Below are 25999 nucleotides of genomic sequence, written 5' to 3'. Positions count from 1 at the left end.
AGTAGGATAGTAAAAATGGCCATCTCAACAAAGGAGTCTACAGATTCTATGCAATTCCCACCAAAATTCCAACACAATTCTTCACAGGCCTAGAAAAAACAATTCTAACTTTCATAAGAAAAAAAGCCACAATACCTAAAACAATCCTATATCCTAAAATAACTTCAGGAGGTATCTCCATCTCTGATTTCACACTATTCTACAGAGCAATATTAATAAATACCTACATGGTTTTCACAGAGAAATAGACTGATTGATCAATGAAATTAAACTGATACCCCAGAAATAAACCCACACATCTACAAACACTTGATTTTTGGCAAAGGAGCCAAAGCCACACAATGAAAAAAAAAAGCATCTTCAACAACTAATACTGGTCTAATTTGATGCTTACATGTAGAAAAATTCAAATAGACCCATATTTATCCCCCTGCACAAAATGTACATCAAAGTGGATCAAAAACCTCAACACAAAACCAGATACACTAAATTTATTTGAAGAGAAAATACGGATTAGGCTCGAACTCATTATCAGAGGAGACAGCTTCCTGAACAGAACACAAATAGCTCAGCTCTAAGATCAACAATGAAAAACTTGGACCTCTTTAAACTGAAAAGCTTTTGTAAGGCAAAGGATATTGTCAATAGAACAAAATCTCAGTATACAAATTGGGAAAAGTTCTTCACCAAATTTACATCTGACATAGAGCTAATATCCAAAATATAAAAAGAACTCAATAATTTACCAAAAAAATCGGATGATACAATTATAATTGGTGTACTAAGCTAAATAGAGAGCTCTCATCAGAGGAATTTCGAATGGCTGAGAGGCACTTAAAGAGATCATCAAAGTCCTTATTCTCAGAGAAATGCAAATCAAAGCAACTGTGAGATTTCTATTTACACCTGTCAGAATGGCTAAGATCAAAAACTAGAGTGACAGCACATTCTAGTGAGATTGTTGAGAAAGAATAACACCCATACATTGCTGGTGGGAGATAAAACTTGCACAACTACTTTAGAAATCAATCTGACACTTCCTCAGATAATTGGGAATAGCTCTACCTCAGGATCCAGTGACACCACTCCTGGCATATAACCAAAAGATGCTCTACCATACAACAAGAACAGTTGCTCATATATGTTCATAGAAGCTTTATTTGTAATGGCCAGAATCTTGAAATAAAATAGATTCCCCTCAACTGAAGGATGGATAAAGAAACCATGGTACATTTATATAATGAAACATTATTCTGCTATTAAAAATAAGGAAATAATAAAAATTGCAGGCAATGGATGGAACTAGAAAAGATCATTCTGAATGATGTAACAGACCCAGAAACACAAATATGGTCTGTATTCACTTATAAGCATATTTTAGCCATATAGTACAGAATAAACATACTACAATTTTCAGACCTGAAAAAGATAAGTAACAAGGAAGATCCAAAGGAGGATGCTTAAATCTCACTCAGAAGGATAAATAGAATAGACAAAGAAAGTGGTTGATGAAAGGGAACAAAGTATGAAAGGGAGAAAGAGGGATGTGAAGGTGGTTTTCAGACCCATTAGCAGGAGTGGGAGGACAGAGGGCATTCAGAGAGAAGGGAAACTGTGGGCCAGGGCATCTTTGTGACAAGCTGGAGAGGCACAAAGGGTAGGCTTCTGAGAGGATATGGGCCTGACTCTAGCTAAGACACCTAGTAGCAGTGGTCATGAAGATTGAAGAGAACACCATATAACAAGAGAGGACTCCTATTGTTGGAAGGGGAACAAAAACCCACCCACCAAAACTTTGACCCAAAATTTAACCTGCCTACAAGATTTGCAGGGATAAAGATAAAGCAGAGATTGAGGGACTATGTAACCAATGCCTGGCTCAACCTGAGACCCACCCCAATGGGAGAGAACAACATTTCACACTATTAAGTATAGAATGTTATGCTTGCAGACAAAAGCCTAGCATAGCTGTCCTCTGAGAGCCTACACTCTGTAGCTGTCCTTTACATGGTCTCTGTTGCCTGGTTACTGATCACTTTCCCCAGGGCAGGACTTCCTTGTCAGGTCACAGGAGAAGGGGAAGCACTTAGTCCTGATTTGACTTTATGTGTTGTTGGGGGGGGGGGGTTCCTTTTTTCTGAGGAATAGGGGAAGTAGGAAAAGAGGAAGAGAGAGAGAGGGTGAGACTGGGAGGTGAAGTGGGAGGGGCCTATGATAGAGGTATAAAGTATGTAAGTGTGTAAATAAATAAATAAACAGAAAAGAAGCCAGTAAGTTTCATATTGTATAGGTAGTTAAGGCAAGAAGTAGACTGGGAGATGCCAAACACATGAGCTTATGTCCTGGAAGGAGTGGGTAAAGTTGGAAACAAGATTAAAATTAGACATGTCTTTGGGGCAAAATATAGGTACTAACTGCTTTTGAGAGGTGGCATATTCCAGCAACACTGAGAGCATGGATGAGTGCTCAGCAGGAGCAGGTTCGTTAGTCCCCTGGTGTCTGCTCACAGGCCTGTTGTTTCTTCCACTTTCTACCTGTGGGCCTTGGAAAACATTTCTTCTCCACTAAAACATGATGAAGATACCTGTCTTTAAGGTGTTTACTCTGCAGAAGGATCTAAAATACCTACCTGAAAAGTGCTTTCTCAGTTGGCTGCCCAGCTTTACACGGAAGCATTTTGCTTATCTTGAATTAGTCACAGATTATGAAGACAAAACACTGGATAATATAACTGAGCTATAGGTACATTAAGGAAACATTTTCTATTAGTTGTTTGTTATATCTATTGAGTACATAGTACGATATCCCAATACTGTTCTGGGTAGTAAATCCATAAGCCATTAAAAGTCTAAAATAGTAGGTGTGTGTTTCCACTTGTCTATCTGTCTTAGCTACTACACTTATTTCCAGGAAGGAACTGATTAGTCAGCTTTATTTCATTTTTATCATTTTAATAAAAAGTTATGCTTTGAAATTTTAGCTTCAACATTATTGTTATATGACAATCAACAACTTGAACAAATGTTAGCTGTAGTATGGCAGCAATTATAATATTTTGGACCTAATAGTTAAAACACCTGGTCCACCTCAATGTTTATTTAATCCATGTGATTAGGTTATTTTAATTTAATTCCAAATTTATTGCTTGCCCTTTAAAGCTTAGAAAATCAATGTTTATTTAAAACTATATTTTCTAACAAAGCTATCTTGTTTCTCTTGATTGTTTTGTGTGTGTGTGTGTGTGTGTGAGAGAGAGAGAGAGAGAGAGAGAGAGAGAGAGAGAGAGAGAGAGAGAGAGAGAGAGAGAGAGAGAGGAGGAGGAGAGAGAGGAGAGAGGAGATAGGGGGTGGTGTGTATGTTATGACTCATACATTTAAGTGAATCTCTTTTAAGACCCACATATTACCTAATGACATTGTACTGTCGGCTCATCAGTACACAAGTATTTCAATATGATCATATGAATGACAGTAATAATAAACACATATAGCACACATATAAAAATACACTTACTGCAACTTCCCAAGGCAAAGGCACCACCATGAATGAAAATTATAGCTGGTCTCTGTATTTCAGACTTTTTTTTTGGCAAGTACAGACGAACAGGGATGTCACTAAAGTTTGTATCAATCACTGTAATGTTTTCATCTGAAACTGGTTTTGTAAATTCAAGTGATTCTAAAGTTAAAAATACTTCTTCATATCTCATAAGACCTATGTTTTCGAATAATGTGGCCTATAAAAACAAGACAAAAATTTAAATATTATACATTTTCATATTAATGACAAGTATAAAAGATGAAATGATAGTAAAATAAACAATGTGATAATATTCTATATTTTATATCCTAACATTATTTTGGTATCATGAAAATCTCAATGAAGATATGTGTATCAGACCTGAAATAATTGAGTCTGTTAATAATTCATCATGGATAAGTGTGGGTCAATAAAATCCCATCCTTTCCTGAGAAAATATTGGTAGTTATTATTTGGTGAGGTAGGAGTAGTCATTTTGTCCATAGCTGTTAATGTGTTATCCCTGCTATGGCAAATAACCTCCTTGCAGTGCTCAAGCAAGAAAGTAATTTAAATTATTGGAGTGCATAAGTCGATGAAAACAGGAAAGCCTAGTTGCTGAGAAAACGGGTTCTAGCAGACACAGGAAAGGTTGAGTGAAGGGAATTCATTGAATAAATGAATAAAACTGTAACAGAAATAAATAAATAAAATAAATGCTTGGAGATATTAATCTGCTATTGTCATGGAAACTTCATCCTTATTTGCTACCTTTTATGGGGTCAGAAGTTGTTATAAATATTACCAGAAGAGGAAAGTAAATGCCAATCTTGCTCAACTGTGAACCCTAAAAACTACAATAACTATTGGACTGGCAAGACTTGCCTATTATTGTAATTAAGATTTTCACATTATAAGAGTAAGCAAGCACAATCTTATTGGATTTACATCCCATTCCACAAGGCAAACCTCATACCTGGCATCGCTGTTGGGTCATGAATGTTTGATCATAGGCCATAGGCCATAATGGGAGAACCTACTGCCACTCTATTAAACATATAGTACTAAACTGACTTCTTTTGACTTATTGTTATAGCCATAGATTAATATATCTCTCAATCCTCACCTGGGAAGCTTCTGTTTATAGTAGATTGTGACTAACATAGAGATGCTAAATGGACCATGACAGAAAGAAAAAGTGAATACTGAATATTCAACTCAGAATGGATATATATGTTCCCTTCTCTTCTGTCAAAGCTCATAAACTATTGCAGAAAAGGGCACAGGAAGACTGTATAAATCAGATGTATAGAATGAATCCAGAAAAACAGTGTTCGCCAGACACAATGTGACAGTTGCACATATGAATTCAGTGGTTATGACAGCGTGCTCAAGAACTATGCAAGCATAAACCAGACCAATGCCTAGCATAGAGAAAGAAGATGGTCAAAAATTGCCACCACTAGGCAAGGAACTAGTGACAATGTATATCTAGTGGGAAAAGGAGAGTCAGTTTTCTTTCATGGTGTGTCTGTTGATATATCTAGTCTATGGCTACATGCTGAAGAAAGAGCATACATAAGAAGAGCAGATTGGATTACATTAATGGGGGGAAGAATAAGGACACAAATTTGCATAAGAAAGGATGGATGAATCTGGAAGGAATTTCAGGAGGGGTAAATATGATCTGAAATCACTGTGTACAATTTTCAAAAATCTAATTTCAATAAAGTAAAAAGCATAAAATGAAAATAAATAAACAAAAATAAAAATCTTAGGTATATAGTGATAAAAAATTATCTGAAAATGACATTTTATGTATGTTCAAGTATTTTCATTATATTTTTTGACTGAACATGCAATTTAGTGTTATAAAATTGTGTGTGTGTGTGTGTGTGTGTGTGAGAGAGAGAGAGAGAGAGAGAGAGAGAGAGAGAGAGAATGTGTGTGTGTGTGTGTGTGTGTGTGTGTGTGTGTGTGTGTGTCCGTGCATCCAATTGTAAATATGATAGCTATGTACGCTTGTGGAAGTCAGGAATGAACTGTGGTGTTGGTCCTTATCTTTTAATCTTGGTAAAGGCAAGTTTAATTGTTCTAACTGCATATGCCAATGTTTCTGACCCAGGAGATGGCAGGTTATAAAAGAATGAAAATACTGTTTCTTGATGTCTGCAACGTGGCAGCTCCTGCCTCTTGGTTTTCCCTCACTTGGCCCCCAGAAGGGATTTTCTGTTTTTGCCTAGTTGTCTTCCTGTGTTTGGTTTAAAAAATATTGGGAGAATAGCTGAAAAACCGAAAGTGTCAATAAATTCTCTTATTTTAGAAAGAATTGCAGAGTTGGATGTGCAACTACAGAGTTTTCAAGTAGAGAAGGAATCAACTGGGAAGTGAATAGCACAGCTGGAGAGGGAGAAAAAAGTGTTCACACCTGGTAACTGAGAGCCAGAGTTTCCCACGCTCATCATCCTGCCCTGCTCTGAGCACTTTTGCTGCTAGGCATCTGAGAAGATCAGAAGGTTGTACAGGACAAAAGGGTTAATCTTGATCCAAGTGTGCTGCTGAAAGAGTTGCCTGGGATTAAAAAGTCACCCTCATTTTTCCCAGTAATTGTGTAGCACATGTCTGCTACTAATGTTGATCATGAATATGATAAGAAGACATGACCTTTAATAGATCATCCTTAGTCATCAGGGAAATTCAAATAAAAAATACTCTGAGATATCATTTTACACTGTACAGAAATGGCTAGGATCAAAAACTTAAGTGACAGCACATGTTGGAGAGGATGTGGAGGAAGGGGAACACGGCTCCATTGCTGGTCGGGGTGCAACCTTGTACAACCACTTTGGAAATAAATCTGATGTTTTCTCAGAAAATTGGGAATAGAGCTACATCAAGACCCAGCTATATATGCCTGAAAGATGCTCCACCACACAAGGACATTTGCTCAACTATGTTCATAGCAGCTTTATTTGTAATAGCCAGAATCTTGAAAAAAAAAGAAAAAAAAAAAACCTGGTGTCCTTAAACCAAACAATGGATAAAGAAACTGTGGTACATTTGCACAGTGGAATACTACTCAGCTATTGAAAACAAGGAAAATTTGAAATTTGCAGGCAAATGGATGGAACTAGGAGTGATCATCCTGAGTGAGGCAACTCATACCCAGAAAGACAAGCATGGTATGTACTCACTTATAAGTGGATATTAGGCTAACACAGATGTTCTCTGAGAGTCTCTACTCAGTGGGAAATCAGGACAGATGCTGGGACTTGCTGCTAGACTCCAGAGCTGTCATAAGGAGCCAGATGGCCTGGGAGCCCCACAAGAAGACCATCAAGGCTGGTGGATCTGGACCCAAGAGGGCCTGCACAAACTGCTATGACAACCAAGGACAATGCATGCTATAACCTAAACCCCATGTTCAGATCTAGGCAATGGATAGCTCGTTCTCCATTGTTGTGTGGAGAGCAGGGAATGCCTCTGATCCAAAGCCCATATACCTCAGTTCAAAAATCAAAATTGTATGCAATTCTTAAGGTATTTGTCACAGACATGAGGACAAGTCATAGAGGTTTTGCCTGACAAAGTTCCAAAGACCTCTGACTGTTCAGCATGGTCATTAGACATCTAGAGCAGTTGTTGAGGCTTTGCTTGACAAAGTTCTAAAGATCTCCAGCTGATCAGCACTACCACCAAATATTATGTATGCTCCAGGCGTAATGTTGTTTAGAAATATGTTATTTTTTTCTAAAATGATTTTTTTTCTCTTTTTCTCCATAGAGAATGTTGAAAGAGGGTGTATAGCTGAAAGCTTGAGACAATGATAAAGTTTTAGCTCTGACTGTGAGCACCCAAACAGAAACTGCATGAAAGAAAGTTAACACCTGACATAGCAGTACTTGGCTAGATACTATTAGCTGTAGAAAAGTCTTTAGAATCTGCTTTGAGAGCAATAGAAGGTGGACTTGGGACGTCATACTTTACAGATATTTTACAATAGATGACCCCTTGGCAGTTAGCCTAGGTTAGATAGCACACCTGTTTGTCTGGACTGTAAGTAGGTCAGGTTTTTTTCTTTGTTAAAGAACATTTAGTTTCAAGCTATGCTGCTATAACAATCATGTAAACATGATGGCTTTCACCTGGGAAAATTTATGATTAGACTTTCCCAAGTATTACTTAAGAAATAATAATCATATCATGCTGACCATTGCTTGGAAATAGATTGATTTTTTTCTGTATGCTTTATAGTAGGTTATATAGAACTGCTTGTAATTTTTTGTTAGATTGTTTTCTTACAATATAAATTTTTAAAGGCTCTATTGATTGTAAAAAAAAGAAGAAATCATGGTGTAATCTGTAAAGAAAAAAATTGAACTTCATTACAATAAAATACTGGAGTTGGCCCATGGAGTTAGTTAGTTAGTTAGTTAGTTAGTTAGTTAGGTAGGTAGGTAGGTAGTTGGACAAACAGACAGCAAACATGACAGAGACAGAGACAGACAGAGACAGAGACAGGTAGAAAAGTTATCCTGGGCTTTAAGACCTTCAGCTTCTACCACAGATACCTGAGTCTCCAAGTATCTCTTTTTCTCCATTCCTCAACCTCTCCTCAACAACTGGTTCCTCTATCTACTTGTTCAACCAACACTTGGTTTCCCTTAACCAGTCATTCATTACCTGCGCAATCTTCCCTCCCATGGATCCACCTCTCTTTCCTCCTCTTCGCTGTTCCTGGTGCTGGTCTTGGGGAGTGGCAGGTGTATTAGATTTTCTTTGAACTACTAATATAATTACTGACTCTCAATGTGCAGGAAGAGTTCTTTGATGAATTTACTCCTGATAACTCAGAATCAACTTTGTTATTTATGCAGTTGCAACAGGCTATCAAACAGTTTTCCTTGTCCATTGACACAAGCAAATGAGGAAATCGATGAATTACTAAGGATATGTGTTAGAAGCCTCGAAATTTCATGAGAAACACCGTGTTTACAGTAAAGATTTAAAGAAAAAAAATTCTGGCCTGATATGGTGGCACATGCCTTTGATCCTAGCACTCAGGGAGACAGAAGGCAGGTGGATTTTGGTGAGTTGAAGCCAGAAAGTTGTACAGGATGAGTTCCAGGACAGCCAAGTCTACACAGAGAAAACCTATCTTGTAAAAACCATAAAGAAAAAAAGAAAGAAAGCAAAATTTTATATCACTAGACAACAAGCCAAAAATAAAATAAAAAAAAAAGTCTTACATCTCTGTATAACCAAACTCCATTACCTGCTGTACTTAACCCTAAGTGTACCAAAAGATATGAAATTGTCACATGGATGTGTTTCCTTTTGCAGACTTTGGAAACAAATGCACATACACCATACCATTGATATGTATTCAGGGTTTCAATGGCCGCCTGCTTTAAGTTCTGAAAAGGCTGACTGGGTAATTACACAACTATTTGAAATAATGGCAATTATGGGGATACTGCAAAAATTAAGACTTGTAATGGTCCCATATTTGTATCCACTAAGATGAAGTAATTCTTTGCCTATCATAAAATAAAGCACATTGCTGGTATACCACACAATTGTACAGGACTATTAATTGTAGAAAGGGCTAACCATACCCCAAAATAGATTCTTAGTAAACAGAAAGGAAGAGTAAGGACTTTTGGGAAGTCTAATTAATGATTTGTTAATTCTAAATGTTAATTTTAGTGAAAAAGGAAACAACAGCAAATGAGAGACACTGGGTTACAGGGAAAAAAATATCTGGCAGTAGAGATATGACTCCCAAGAGCTGTTATCTGACCTTCACATACATATGCATAAGTACATACGTGCTTGCACACATAAACATCAAATATATAGATAAAAATATAAAAGTATTACAAAATTAAAATTCTGCCACATGTATACTTGATAAAAAAATGAGTCTGAGTTCGACCAAGCCTCTGTGTTCTCCTTAGCAATTCATAAGAATACAAAGAGAAGGAGATGGAAAAATGCCAAAGGAGTGAGTGATAGAAAACACTAGTCACTTTTAGAAACATAAATTTCAAACATAAAGCTTTTACACCAGAAATAAGAAAGAGTAGTGTACTCCCTGCTTAAGATATTTAAAATGTGACATCTTTTTAAATGTGCAAGAATGAACCAAAAATTTCCTGTACACATATGTATGATAATATTATGTGAAGCTATAAATATATTGCTATAAAGTCCAGTGGAACATCTGTATTTGGAAAGGGGACAGATGTGACTTGACTGCATCCTGAGAAAGCCATGTGAGTGGCTATCTACTTCATTTCTCAAACATATTGTGGTTTCCAAGCTCATTTATAGAATGAGGATGTGTTACTTATACATTTGTGTGTGATGAGTTTTACTATTCTTTTTTATTTTATATGTTAAAATTTCATTAAAAATATTGAATTACTCCTTACCAGAAAGAAAAGATAGGGACAATGCTTTGGAAAATTGGATTTAATTAATAATGATTTCATTCATAGGAGACCAAAAGCATGGGCAGTAACAGGAAAAACAGGTGGCATTATATCGCGTTGAAAAATCTTGTATTCAACAAAGGAAATGAAATCAGGGAAAAGCAACCCTTAGGAAAATTATAGATCTGGTAGTTGGGCATGAGTTAACACAGCTGCATGAGTGCTCAGTTCAAAGAATTTCTTGGTAGAGGAGCCATAAATAATGTATGAGCTAGAGAGTGAGGAAGAGAAGTGTGAGATGCTGTCTTCTGGACATGGGATGCTATTGCACAAATGGGCTATAAAAGCACAACAGCAACCCAGTTAAAACTCTAGCACAGTTTAGGAAAGGGCTTATGAATTCTCATGTCTAGCTAAGGAGCAATTGACACCTGATGTCTGAAGTGAGAGTGATTTTTCTTTGATGATGTGGGTACTGCCAGGTTTGCAGTTCTCTAGTGACTTGCTTGTACATACAGCCAGCACTAATTGTACCAAGTAAGTAATTTAGTTAAAAGAAATTATAAAATTTGAAGGGAGACATAAAGACGTATTGGCAGAAATTGTCAGTGGGAGCTGGAGAGGGAATGGAGGCTATATGGCATCAAATTATATATGTGTGTGCATGTGTGTGTGTGTATGAGAAAAATCTCAAAAAATAAATAAAATATTATACCATTAAATTCTACACCTACCCAGCACTTGGGAGGCAGAGGCAGGTAGATTGATGTGAGTTCGAGGCCAGCCTGGTCTACAAAGGAAGGGAGTCCAGGACAGCCAACGCTACACAGAGAAACCCTGTCTCAACAAAACAAAAACAAAACAAACAAAATTATAGATCTAACATAATGAATATATTGAATAAAGAAGAAGTTTCTACAACACAACACTGACACAAATAATGTGACTTAACAATGGACAAATGAGTTGAATGGGAAGTTCTCCAAAGTAAATGACAGCAAGCATATGAAATAGCTCAAAACAATCAATTATTTACAAGGAACACGATTTAATGTCACAATAAGATAAACCCTCCCACTCCTTATAGTAGTCATTATGAGTAAACTGGAGAAATAATTGTTAAGACTACACAGAAATTGGAACTTCTGTGCATTAATCACAAGGATGTAAAATTTTACAACAGAGGTCTAGGCTCTGCAGATCTAGGAAGCAGATCACTTCCTAGATATATGTAAGGCCTTGTGCTCAGTCCTGAGACTTGAAGAATCACATCTATAGCCCTTAAGAGAACATTAATAACAATAGAATAGAGTGTGGTCATATAATGAAGCACTGTGCTTATGGGATGGCTAGTAGATAAACACTCTTAGCCACAGGAAGGTTATCTCTAGGACACAAAGGATGGGAGGAAAAGACTTAACTCACCAAACTTATCCTCTGACCTCCACCCATGCACCATGCCTTATGTATATTCAAACACATTCTTATTCACAAAAAAAAGTGAAAAATTTAAAAATTGAAACTAAAATCATCATAGGGATCAATAAAAATCTCAATTCTGGATATATAGCCAAATGAAATCAAACAGGGCAGAAGCTTCCCAAAAATATGTTCCTTAATAACAACAGCATGAAAACAACCCAAATGTTCACTAGCAGGGAGAGTTTAAGCATGTGATATACGCATGCAATTGAAAACTATACAGTTTAAAGGTAAAGGGAATATGTTTTGCTACAGCATGAATTATCCTTATGACCATTACGCAGTATGAAACAAGGAGACAACAAAAGGAAAAACACTGTGTTCTTATCCCTAGATGATATATTTAAAATAGAAAACAATTCCAGGAAGTTGTTAGGACAAGGAGTAACAGGAACAGAAGTAGTGTGTAAATTGATCACATCAATGTGCTTAAAGCAGCTGATTTACCTATAAAACACAGAGGCGAGGGTAAACTTAGTAGTATCTATTTTCACCATGCTAAAATTGAAATAGTTTTGAGAGGACTTGCTGGGTAAGAATGACTGATTCAAAGCAGATCCCATGTGATGCTATGGGGGAGAAAAAAATGCAGAAGCAAAAGACATTCAATTTTGAAGATAATCAGAAATGATAATTAAAAAATCAAACAGGTCAAAAGATCTAATACACAGTTTAAGAAGAAAATTAGGAACTGGTCTTTCAATCTCCCTGGAATAAAAGGGGGAAAATCAAGACTCAGTTATAAACTAAAGAAGGGAATCCTGTCCAGCAACAAACAAAAATGCCTATTATCACAATCCTAAAATACAGATAGAGAATTTGGTGCTTCATTTATCATCCTATCTTACTGTGCATGTCAAGTGAAGACTAAATCTGTTTTGTCAGTCTCTGTAGATTTTAGAGCTGTGGACAAGTTGCACCCAGAATTATTGAGTTACTCTAGGAACAAGAAAAAAAGAACAATCACTGGTCAGGCATCCTAGAGGCAATTAACATTTATGTCTGGGTATGAATCAGAATGGAGGAGCAGGTCATCCCTAATCTCTGACAGTGGAGGGCACTGTGCTCAGTTGCACTTCCATCTCTATCAAGGACCAAAGACCATTCATTATCTGAGGGTCACTAAGGATACTGAAAATCTAGGGCCTTAGGTCACTGAGATGTTCAACCTTCAAGGTTACCTCCTGTGTTCTTAGCTCCCTGCCTCTTGCCAAGTTCTAAAGCCTAAGTCCAATGGACCTTTCCATTTCCACAATCATCCCCCTCTCCCACAGAGTGTTTTGAACTGGATTGTATATTTTAAAAAGCAAAACCAATCTTCCATCCATAAATTAGGACTCTGCTTGTTTCTTCCACTCTCCAATAACACAAAAACACAAGAAATATTAAAATGCAGAATATAGCTGGGCAAGGTGGCATACACCTTTAATCCCAGCACTCAGGAGTCAGAGGCAGGTGGATCTCTGTGAGTTTGAGTCCAGCCTGCTCTACAAAGCGAGTCTGTGACAGCAAAGGCTACACAGTGAAACCTTGTCTTGAAAAAAATGCAGAATATACGACTCCTAAAGAAGATAATTTTCTACAGCTAGTAAAGTTAAAGACACTAACATGGTTAAAAGGATGGATAAGGAATCATGAAGTCTACTTATAAAAATGAATGATGGCTTCAAAGATCGTATAAATTTATGTCAGATGAGTCTATGAAGTTCTTTATTTATATGAAAAACAAAAAATTCAAATTTAAAATAAGATACAAAATGTAATAAAACTAAGAGCATATATTAAGTCAAAATTTAAATAAAGTACAAAGAAATAATGAATAAAATACTTGATTATTTTAAAATATAGAAGAACAATCTTTTCCCAAAATATCCAAAAGAGAAAGAAAATAGAAATTAATAAAATAAAACTTAGAAGACAGGCAATTACCACAAATACCAATGAAATACAGAAGTTCTTTAAAAAAATATTTTGAAAACAAATTCTAAAAAACATTGAAAATATACATTTTTAAAATTTCTAAACAAATGTTAACTACCACTCTTAAATTTTAAAAATTAATAAGCAATTTCTAAAGATATAATCAGAGCAAAGTAGAGGCAGGATTGAAAATTCTTTTTTTCTTTTTAATGATTTATTTGGATTTTGTTATTTTTTTAAATTTGTTGACTTTACATTCTGATTGTAGCTCCCTTTCTTGTCACCTCAGCCTTCTACCCTACCTCTCTCTCTTCCCCCCTCCCCCAGCCAACCCAGTCCTCCTTACAAAGAAAGAAACTAAGACTGCAGGGCACACTGCTGACCACTACTGGGCTTTTACAGGGGAACTAACAATGTTTCTTAAATTATTCAGTGAACTAGAAATTAATAAAGCTAAAAAGCTAATAAACAATGTAGTGTTGCCTTTATACAAAACATTTAAGGAAACAAAATAAATAAAAGGAAAACAGTTCAGTTTCCCATACTACTATGCACATGATTCTCAGGAAAAGGCCTTTATTCTAGACTCCTAAGTGCCACCTGTTGACAGGAAATCCTGAAGTTCTTACTGACTAGCTATCAGGCCTCCTCTTTATTTCTACAGGTTCTACAGATTAAAGACAGACTAGTGATTATTCAAGAAATAAAGGTTATATCATTTTATTTCAGTACATGTGTTTGTTTGGTTTTTTTTTTTTTTTTTTTTTTTTTTTTTTTTTTTTGTTACATGTCCTGGGTTACAAGTTCAGTCATAACTAGAAAGTACAAATAAAACAGATTTTGTTTTTATCACTAGCCCTACAATTTCAGTTAAAAGATTATAAAGAATTTTTCTGCCAAATCAAACACATTTATTATATGAAAGCCTGCTTTTATGCTGTCAATGTTTACAGTTTTAAATCACCCCAGACAAACAGAAAATATCTGAACCACTTTTTTATAAATAGTGGTTACTAATACCTAACTTCCTTTACTAGAGCATTCTATTGTCTATGCTTAAAATTGGAAAAGTTTATTTTTGTCAATCTTTCTTGTTTACTGAGTTCTATTCCTCCAGAGATGTACAATTTATGACCTCTATCTTTAAACTACATTTTCAGAGATATCCAAGTGTATAGTAAAAGGGGTCCTTAATCTGTTCATAATTCTCCTCTCCAGTGAGAGATTGTCAGTTCTTTCATTTACCCCATACCAATGATCTTGTTTGAGTTTGCTTAGGGGCAGATATCCCCAAAAGATTCCGTGAGTAATGGGCTAGGTCAAAAACTCCTAGTTTCAGAGTCTTCAGGGCATAAGGAAGACTTCCAAATAGAGCAAGATAAAGCTATTTCCCTATAAGCAGAAGGGATAGTAAGTTTAGGATTTTCCTGAAAAAAAAAAAAAAAGACACAAGTAATATTCTCAAGAAAAGACATAAATTGAATAATAATGCAGTAAAAATACCCACGAATGTAGCACAAAGAGACCAAAACCTAAAAATGAGAGACAGAATGACAGTGATCTTAGCATTTGGCAGAACGTTGCTGGAACTGTGTCAACCAGCTGGAGAAAATTATCTGAACCTAAAGAAGGAGTTGCTATCAAAGTACAGAAGCATACAAAACACAAAGTATACTGGAACAGAAAGGAAAGTCCCCTTGTACATAATAACAAAACACCAAATGTACAGAAAAGAAAGAATTTTAAAAGCTGCTAGGGGAAAAATCATCAAGTAACATATAAAGACAGACTTTTTATAATTACACCTGACACTGGACACTGTAAGACAGATGTACTACTCCAAAAGAGCACAGATGCCATGCCCAGCCTAGCATACCCAGCAAATTTTTTCAATCAGTATAGATGGATAGAATAGTTATTCCATGATAATATATATATAAAGTATTAAAAGATAAGTTACAGTATACAGACATTAACTATAGCTACAAAAACACAGTGAATAAATAACCCCAAACCAAGAAAGACAAAAGAGAAACACACACACACACACACACACACACACACACACACACACACACATACCACAACTATCACTACCACCACAAGTACCAACAACACCAACAAAATGATAAGAAATAATCATTGGTCACTGATTTCTTTCAACATCAATGGTCTCCATTTCCCTGTTAAAACATACAGACTAATGGAGTGGATAAGAACAAAAGGATGGGGAGAGACCTATTAAGGTCCAGGATCATCCAACTTCTGGCATACGGCCCTACTTGCCTTTTCACAGAAAACCTCTGGACCCCAGGATCATCAAAGTTAGACTCCAATTCCCTGCCTGTGGGTCTAACTGGGACACAGACAGCAGAGGGGAGCTGTGGATCATGCCTTGAGTCCAGCTTCAGGCCCATGGCCCTATCTGCCTTGCCTAGGAGGCCTTCTGGGACCCAGGATTATCTAGCTTCTGACTCACAGCTCCACCTGCATTCCAAAGGAAGCCTCCCAGGCACCAGGAATATTTAGCTTCTAGCCTATGGCTCTACACACCTTCCTAAGGAGGGCTGCTAGGACCCCAGAGGTATCCTGCTCCATGCTCTGGCCCAATGCCCCACATGCCTACTGAGGAGGGTTGATGGAATACAAGAAACACCCAGCCTTTGGACTAGGGCTCTACCAGTCTTCCCAAGTAATCTTACAGACACCAGAATCACCCAGCTGGCACCAGGGAAAATTAGATAGCTAAAGGCCACATAAGAACACAACCAATAGGAGCCATGGTAATATGGCACCACATAAACACAGCTATGCTACTACTGGAAGCCTTGGATATCCTAAAACAACTGAAAAACAGGAAAATTATCTTAAATTTATTCTTATGAAGATGATAGAGGACTTTAAAGAGGAAATGACTAAATCTCTTAAAGCAACACAAGAAAATACAATCAAACAGGTGAAGGGAATGAATACCTGGTTCAAGATCTGAAAATGGAAATAGAAACTAGAAAGAACACAAAAACTGAGGGGATCTGGATATAGAAACTCAAAAAAGAGTACAGGAACAACAGACTTGAGCATCACCAACACAATATAAGAGATGGAGGTGAGAATCTCAGGCATAGAAAATACAATTGAAAAAAATAGATAAATTAGTCAAAGAAAATATTAATTTTAAAATGTTCCTGACACAAAATATCTAAAAAATTAGGGACAAATGCAAACAAGAAAACTAGGTAGAATTGGAAGAGAAAAAAGAGAAGAATCCCTAATCCAAGTACCAGAAAACATTTTTTTAATAAAAACATACAAGAAAGATTCCCCAAACTAAAAAAGGAAAGGCCTATAACATACAAGAACCTTACAGAACACCAAACTGATTAGACCAGAAAAGAAAATCTTCCCACTGCATAATACTCAAAATACTACATGTACAGAACAAAGAAAAATATTAAAAGGTGCAAGGGAAAAAAGGCTCAGTAACATATAAAGAATTACACCTGACTTCTCAACACACTGTAAAAGAGAGAATGCCTGGATAGATGTCTTTCAGACCCTAGGAGACCACAGATGTCACTCCAGGCTACTATACCCTGCAAAAATTTCAGTCATCATTGATTGAGAAAACAATATATTTCACAACAAATTCAAATTCCAGCAATATCTGTAGTTAAATCCAGACCTACAGAAGATACTAGAAGGAAAACTCCAGTTCAAGGAGTTTAATTACATGCAAAAAACACAGGAAATAAATAACACCACTGGAGCAAAACCAAAAGAAGAGAAGGAAACACACACACACACACACACACACACACACACAAAAAAAAAAAAAAAAACCTACCACCACCACCATTAAAATAACAGGAACTAACAATCATGGGTCATTAAGCTATCTTAACATCAATAGACACTATTCCCCCATAAAAACAACAGGCTACCAGAATGGATACACAAAAGGAATCCAACATTCTGCTGCATACTAAAAATACACGTCAACAACAATGATAGGCATTACCTCAGAATAAAGGGCTGGAAAAAGTTTTGCAAGTACATGGACTCAAGAAGCAAGCTGGAGTAGCCATTCTACTATCTAATGAAATAGACATTCAACCAAAATTAATGAAAAGTGGTGGGAAAAGACACTTCATACTTATCAAAGGAAAATGCAACAAGATGACATCTCAATTCTGAACATATCAGCCCCAAATGCAAGGTAACCCACATTTGTAAAAGAAACATTACTAAAACATAAATCACAGTTTAAACCCTGCTACCTTTTTCTCAGCATCTCATGGAACCTTCTCCAAAATTGACCACCTAGTCAGTTACAAAGCAAGCCTCAACCAATACAAGAAAATTTAATTAACCCATTGTACTTTATCAGATCACCTTGTATTAAAGCCGGACTTCAACAACAGCAGAAACAAGAGAAAGCATGCAAACTCATGGAAATTGAACAACTCTCTATTCCATGACCATGGGTCAGGGAAGAAAGAAAGAAAGAAAGAAAGAAAGAAAGAAAGAAAGAAAGAAAGAAAGAAAGAAAGAAAGAAATTAAAGACTTCCTAAAATTTAATGAAAATAAAGATACAAGATACCCAAACTTATGGGACACAATGGTAGCAGTGCTAAGAGAAAAGTTAACAACACTAAGTTCCTTTATAAAGAAATTGGAGAGATCTCATACTAGCAAGTTAACAGCACACCTGAAATTTGTAGAAGGAAAAGAAGCAGACACATCTAATGCTTTGTATGCCTTGCTGATTTCTTAAAGAGCTAGCTGTTCATTTAATTGATTCTTGAATTGTTTACTTTGTTTCTAATTTATTGATTTCTGCCTGGAGTTTGATTATTTCTTGCCATGTGCAAAGTCTTTAGTCATCAGAGAAATGCAAATCAAAACTATTCTGAGATTCCATCTTACACCTGTCAGAATGGCTAAGATCAAAAACTCAAGTGACAGCACATGCTTGAGAGGATGTAAAGAAAGGAAAACACTCCTTGTTGGTGGTATTAGGGCAAACTTGTACAAACACTTTGGAAATCAATCTGCTGATTTGGGACTAATTCTACCTTAAGGCCCAGCTATACTCCTCCTGGGCATATACCCAATGATACTCCACCATACCACAAGGACACTTGCTCAGCTATGTTCATAGAAGCTTTATTCATAATAGCCAGAAATTGGAAGCAACCTAGATGTTCCTCAACTGAAGAATACATAAAGGAAATATGGTACATTTACACAATGGACTACTACTCAGCTACTAAAAACAAGGACATTATGAAATTTGAAGGGAAATGGATGGAACTAGAAAATATCACTTCTGAGTGACCTAACCCAAACCAAAAAACATGTATGATATGTCCTTACCTATAAGTGGAGATTAGCCATAAAGTACAGAATAAACATACTAAACTCCTCAGACACAAAGAAGCTAAGTTACAAAGAAGACCCAAGTGAGCACGCTTGAGTATTCCTCAGAAAAGAAAATAAAGTAAGTACTCCTATTATCTCTGTATCCCTAAGGCTTCCAAAAAATATGTTTTGTCAATGGTATCCTGAAGTATTCTCTTTTGTGGATGTATATCCAAATATATCATTTTCATGCTTGAATTACAGCATTTTGAACAAAGAAAGGTAATAACAGAAGTGTTAGTCTCAAGAAGTGACCGTTGGGCCATTGTGGGTCTCTGAGACATATCAGGCAGTATATCAAACTATGCATTTCAGCACAGTGCAGATTTACAACAGATTTTACAGATGGGATCTCACAACTGACTCTTACAAACTTAGGACAATCAATTATCTTCCACAAATAGATGTAGTAAAGAGATCTGCAAAAATAAAAAAGAATGCCATGATCACTTCTGTACACTAATAAAACACATTTCATCTATTTGTAAATATATTAATAATACTAACATAATGAAACATCATTCTCACAGGAAAAACAGATCAAATGGCCAGTTTTGACAAATGTACACAAACCAAAATTTGCTTTGAGCCCTCAGTGATACAAAGATCTAAAGAACATACAAACTTCCTGTTCACAAAAAGCTTGAGAATTACTTTAAAAGAGAAAATAACTAGAACGAAAAGTAATTAAAATTCAACAAGTTTTCAACTTAATGGGCATAATATGTGAGATTACAGAGAATTATGAGTCTAGGTACTGTCAAAAGCATCAGAAATATCCAGGCTTCTTAACAATTCCCCAAAATTCCTTTCAGACAATATTATTTGTTTTATTCTGATGCTGATATATCACAACATTTAGTGTTTTGGAAAATACTGTCTATCCTCCTGCTGTAGAAAATTTGAAACATAACAAATAAATACACATCAAGATTATCCGGTTTATAAATCATAAAGAAAACTTAAGTCTCTTTCAAATGCTTCAAAATAATAGAAGTTTCAAGTATACTTCTATCACGCCATCCCAATTCCCCATTCGAAAATATATTACCAAAAGTGAAGTCATTTTTATACCAGCATTAAGGAATATTATTTTCCAGGGTTCTTCCACGTTTTCTGGAACAGGTGAATAAATAAAATAAGCAAATAGAATACAAGAGAATCCAAAGCACAGAGTTTTGTGTCCCATGATAAATCTTTCGCAAACTTGTGTGAGGTGATAATGAATGGCATCTCATATATTGACTACGGAACAGTAAGGCAAAGGTAGGTTATGAGGTAAAAGGATGGTTTTAGCAATAGTGACCTGGCATTCAGTATTAAGATTAAGTCACTGTTGAAACTGCTTATGTAACTGTACTGCTTTATAGGAGAGAATTTAATACAGAATGTCTAATAAAATGTGCAGCAATGACAAAAACCTCACGAGAGGAGAGAGTTCCTCTTTCACCACCTAACACAGAAGAGCAGCAGCACTTAGAACCCAATTAAAGCACAGCCCAAACGCATCAGGAAATCACTTTTTTTCTATTGCAATTTTGCAGAGTAGTAGCAACAGTTTAAAAGCATGATAAAATGTTGGGTAACATTTAATCAACCTTAATATCAACACCCACATTTAGAAATTTCCACTCCATTCTGTCAGTTAATTTTAGATGTAAGTAAAAATGAAATTACTGTTATTTTCCAAATTACAAACCAGTTCATCTAATTCATAAATTTGCATACAGATCACCATATATTAAACTTAAAATTTATAGATTCATATAGTTGCTTGTATAATCATAGAGACGCTCCATGTTGATTAAACAAATATTATTCCAAATATTCAGATTAGACAAAAGATTTTTCAAATTGAGTATAATTTGGCATTTGTCTGTTCCTTTGTGAAAATTCTTCTCTTTTTCTTATTCATATTCTACCAGTTTGGCACAGAACACATTCTACAGTTGAGCGCTCTCCCACCTTCCTCATTGACCTGTGGGCAGAAGCTGTTCCTGGCACTCTTACGTGTTTCATGTTGTAATCTTAACCCAACTCTGCTTTTATATGTGTGTGGTGTGCATGTGAGTGTGTGTGTGCGTGTGCGTGTGTGTGTGCGTGTGTGTGTGTGTGTGTGTGTGTGTGTGTGTGTGTGTGTGTACACCATAATATCAGGATAAAAAGTCATTCTCCAATTCATGGAACCAGAACTACATGGGTCATGGATGGAAAAAGGTTGAGGAGGCTGTAGACAAGATGAGTGGAGAAACCAACATGTGCATCCTGGAAACACCAACCCACTATTTAAAATATTTGGTTACTTTTGCATGTTTTTCTCCTCTCTCTCCTATGAACTGCATAGAACTCTCATGGAATTTGATGAACCTTATCCTCCCTCTCATCCAGTCAGGTTAGCTCTGTTTACCTTCAAGTTTTCAAAAGCAGAATTAGAATTATGAAAAATAAATAAAAAAGCTGTTAACTATTTAACTTATTAAATTACATTTTATCTTAATAGGAAAGAAATGAAGAAACTATAAAATTTGTTTGTTTGATGGTTTTAGTAAAAACATAAATATGAAGGCATGAAGGGCATGCCAATAAAATTTACCTCAACAGAATCAGAGGGGAAAAAAAAAAACAAATCCTAAGAGATGTTTTTGCTTCTTGATCTAATGTATGGCTGGTTGACTCTCACAAGCACAACAGAGAGCAAGAGAAGTTGTGGAGCTGGGCTGAGAAAAAATGTATATGAATTAGGTACAAACTGATAGAAGACACAAACTTACACTCTACTATCTCAATGAACTACAGGCAGCAAAAGTACAGAAGATTCCACAAGACCCACAACTGCAGACAAAAGAACCTCAAAAGCCTTAAAGTCACTGGGAGATATACATTATCTGATAGATTCAATCAAATGATAATCTTAGTACCCTGAGGAAAATCTGTAGTTGGAATGAAAATCTGTAGTTTAAAGCAGGGATCTTCACACAAAGTGACAAGGTTAGTTATGAAGGATTTTACTTAGCCCCACTTAGACACAAAAGATATGCATGAGAGGGGCAAATGGAGACCGTGTAAGAATCTCTAAATTACTGCTAGAAGTTGAGAGTGTCAAATGGCAGCCTGTAAAGGAGGGAGTGTGTCTCTTTTAAAATCTGTATGAGGCTTATTTCATGCTCATGCCTCTGCACTATAAGAAATCTCCTATTGGCATTCTTCAAGCAGGACTATTTTCCTTATCATTGCTTTAGCTCTGCAGCGTGGCCCATGATTCCCAAGGTCTTTAAGTTTGTTTTTACCTATTTTCGTGAGAAATTACACTGGAATTTTTATAGTATGGAGTTGTATACTGACTATTTTATTAATATTAATTATTGATATACATAGCCGTAGTTAGAAGATGGAATCACTACATTTATTCACCACACTTCCAAAGATAGTGGCGGCAAGAGCTCACCATAGCAGTTCAACTGGACAATGAGACAACAGCTTATATCCACCGTGCAGTGCAAATCCCACAGTCAATACCATCTTGGTGACTCAGGCTGATGGAAGAGTGGCAGAGTGGCACACTGAGGATGCTACAATTGATCCAAATACCATTAATGCTTTGGAACACTATGCCGCAAAGGGGTCCACTGATGGGAGTCAAAGTGTAAGAAGTACAGGAATGATTGGAGAAAATAAGCAAGAGAAGAAACTGCACATTGTGTTACAAGGACATGCTATGAGAGTAACTCCTAAATCCCAACAGAGTGAAGAGAAGGCATTTCAGTGTAAATATGATGCATATGGAAAACTCTCTACAATATCTCACCATCTTAAGGTCCATGAGTTCCCACACACAGGAATCTGGTCTTACTAGGGTGAGTATTCAGATGGTGGGAAAGCATTTGCAATTGGTTATGAATTAAAAAGTCATTTCACCTCATACTGGAGAAAATCCATATCAGTGTTCAGAAGATAATTGTACAAAATCTTTCAAAACTTCAGAAGATCTACAGAAACACACCAGAACCCATACAGGAGAAAGGCCCTTTAAGTGTCCTATTGAAGGTTGCAGTCAGTCAATCACAACCTCAAATATAAGAAAAGTACACATTAGGACACACACAGAGAACCAGAAGTTAGAGAACATTTGCCAGTACAACTGATTATAAAAACTATGTGAGGATACACACAGGAGAAAAGCCATGTATCGCCACAGTTCCTGGGTGTGACAAAAAGGTTTACAGAATATCCCAGTTCGTATAAACCCCTTGCCATCCACACTTACTCTATACTACAGAACTGTAACCACTGAGGGGAAATATACAAACAGATCTCTACACTGGACATGCACAAACAGACAGCCCACAATGACACAGAGCCCATTGAGGAGGAAGAGGAAGGCTTTTCTTAGCCTCCCCCAAGGTCAAGGCGATGATGATGATGAGCTTAAGGAATACCAGATCACATATGTTGCAGGTGTAGAAGGGGAGGACATAGTATCTAAACAAGTAGCCATAGTCACCCAGTCTGGGTGTCGTCAACAGGTTACACTCATATTCTAGGATGGGACTCAACATGTCAACACTTCTCAAGCTGACATGCTGGCCTTTGGCAACACCATCACCATGATAGCACACAACGGCACACCTATACAGTCCCCACTCACTCACGATGCAGTCATCTCAGCAGAAACACACTCTGTTGCTACAGTCACCACTTAGGGCACAGAGTAACAGTAGGTTGCAATTGTAAGACCTGGCGGCATTCTATACAACCTCTTCAGAACTGGGACACCAAAGACATACACATCATTTCGCAACTACAGACACCACACCTCTGACCTTAGTGCCAACATCCAATGGCACGCAGATTGCAGTTCAGCTTGGAGAGCAGCCATCTCTGGAAGAAGCTATCAGAATAGCATCTAGGATCCAACAAGGAGAAATGCCATGGCTGGATGATTAATGCTCAGAAGCATAGAGCAATGAAACAGGAGGAAGGAGCCTTTCATCTCCTGTGGCAGAAATCCCCAAGCCCTGCCTGGCAGAGTGGAAGCTCCATTCCTGAAGCACTGTACATATTTTTATGAGAGAGAGAGAACATTTTCTTCTTGACACTTTTGTGTCCATAGCTCCTGGAATAAATCAAAAGTTATTCATTGTTTATGAGGCACTGTGAAATGAGGGCACTACAGCAATTGTTGATGTTACTCTTTATCTCATGGCAGACTTCTGGAATTCACTCATAAGACCTGAGAGGTCTGAACTGAGTCAAGATGAGTCTTCAAATTACAGTGAAAAAAAAAGTCTGTATCTAATGTGTCAAAAGTTCTACATATAAAACAATCACAACTACAGAGCCATCCCAGAGAAAAAAGGATGCAAGCCTCCTGATCGCCTTCCCATTAGTGTTTGGATTTCTTGTCCCGTTACACACTCATTTTTATTTGTACAACAGGGTTTGCAGACTTCACTGATAGTGCTCCATCCCTGTTACATATCCCTTCTCAAGCTAAAATGCTGATTGTTTCAGCATTACATTGGATTGTGTATAAAATTACAAAATTTTGGTTATTTTTAAATTAAAACACTAAGTCCAGTGTCGGAATGGCCGTGGTAGCTCATGCCTGTAATCCCAACATTAAGGAAGCTGAGGCAGGTGAGTGCCATAAACTAGAGACTGGCCTTGGATATGTAATGAACTGCATGCCAATCTGAACTACAAAGTAAATACTTTCTGAAAACAAAGCAAAAAAGGATATTCAGTGCTTAGGTTGTTAAAGAGTCTACTCAGCCTTCTTATTTTTTACTACTATTCTTTATGATAATGGACTATGTGAGTTTTCCACATGTCTGTCACAGACTTATAGTCCTATAGCTAGGAATGGAATTACTCCAAAAACTAGGTTAGCAAGTTGTGTAGATTATTTATTATTGTTTTAGAGATGATTTATCCTAAATTTACTATTGATTTTGAATGCAACAGTTTTTAAAAGAAAAGAAACAAACAAAAAACTATCTGTGGAAGTGACAGCTTTCTTTTATTTAGATAGTTGGTGCTGGATGTCTGGAATATAAAGTAATTAACTGGCTTGAATCTGAGAGCAACATCAGCCCAGGAAAATCTATGAGAATACTTATTCAGTCAGCACACAGAAGCTGTGATCCAGTGAGGAGCAAAAAGTGTGCTTCAAGCTGCCAACAGAATTTGCCAAATAGTGTAGAATGTAAAGGTTTCTCATATGGTGCCTTTGAAGGCATGAGAGGCCATGGAAAACCTTTGAGACACAGTAGTGTGTGCCAGATTCAGAGCCTCCCTGCTGAGGAGAGAACAGGCCATTGATGAGGATGAAGCCTCAGTTATAGTGGAGACCACAGAATACTGGGAATTCCATGACCAGAAAATGGCTGGTTGACCACATAACAACCATTCCATTATTGTACTAGGGTGCATTTCATGCCAGGCCAGTGATTTTTGTATCTCACACATACAGATATATTTAGGATTGGCGACTCCTTTTCTTCCTTGTAGTGTAAAGTGAACCTATTTAATTTAGATAGTAGTGCTGACATTTATAGATCAGTACTAGCTTGATTTTTTCATGTCCTACCATTGAAATATCTTCAGCAATACAGCCTGACCATGACACTCTGGCAAACATCTGAGAGCAATTGTAATATCTTGTAAGGTTTGGGGGTAAATTATAGGACACACTCATCAGACCAATAATTTGGAAAAACTTAGTGCTTATCTCACACTGCACCTTATCTTGATAAACGGTGGTTTCTGAGGAAGACATTGTTCTCCTGACACATGACAAGTCCATTTAAATTCTTTTCATATAAGTATATATTTAATTAGTTATATTAGTTAGCCTTTTTCACTATCCTTACTTATCTTGCCTTTTCATTGTTCAACTCATAAACCATTCCTTTTCCATTTTCTTCCTTTTATCTTTCATACTATGTCTCTTTTTTCTTAAATTTTCCCATGGCTTTACTAGTTTTCAGGCTATTGAGTGTAAACTAACCTCAACAGCCTGAATCTCTAAAGAGTCAGAGATAATATCCACACTTGAGATAGAATGTGTAGCAGTTATATTAAGGGGCCTTACTTACCTCACACAGAACCTTTGTTTCCACATCTATTACTTGTGAATTTCATTATTTCATATTTTTACTACTAATATTACATTGTGTATTCATACCACATTCGAGTGTCCATTTATCAGTTAATACAC

At 36.6% G+C, this 25999-nt stretch overlaps 1 protein-coding gene and 1 pseudogene across 1 annotated transcript in view; one reads left to right on the top strand and one right to left on the bottom strand.

The window, feature by feature from the left end:
• The window catches only part of LOC127199268 (arylacetamide deacetylase-like 2), a 34876-nt gene extending 14897 nt beyond the window's left edge, over positions 1-19979 (bottom strand). Inside the window, exons 1-2 of the mRNA XM_051157233.1 lie at positions 19832-19979; positions 3514-3736 (exon numbers count right to left, since the gene is read on the bottom strand). Of these exons, the coding sequence (XP_051013190.1) occupies positions 3514-3736; positions 19832-19969 (361 nt within the window). The 5' untranslated portion in view covers positions 19970-19979. The remainder of the gene's footprint in view (positions 1-3513; positions 3737-19831) is intronic.
• Positions 19980-20002: 23 nt separating this feature from the next.
• On the top strand, positions 20003-23724 carry LOC127199006 (zinc finger protein 143-like; annotated as a pseudogene).
• The last annotated feature ends 2275 nt before the right edge of the window (positions 23725-25999 follow it).

The sequence above is a fragment of the Acomys russatus genome, chromosome 15 (assembly GCF_903995435.1).
Source record: "Acomys russatus chromosome 15, mAcoRus1.1, whole genome shotgun sequence".
In the NCBI taxonomy this organism is placed as follows: domain Eukaryota; kingdom Metazoa; phylum Chordata; class Mammalia; order Rodentia; family Muridae; genus Acomys; species Acomys russatus.
Note: the sequence above shows the minus strand (reverse complement) of the source record. Positions and strands in the feature narration are given on the sequence as shown.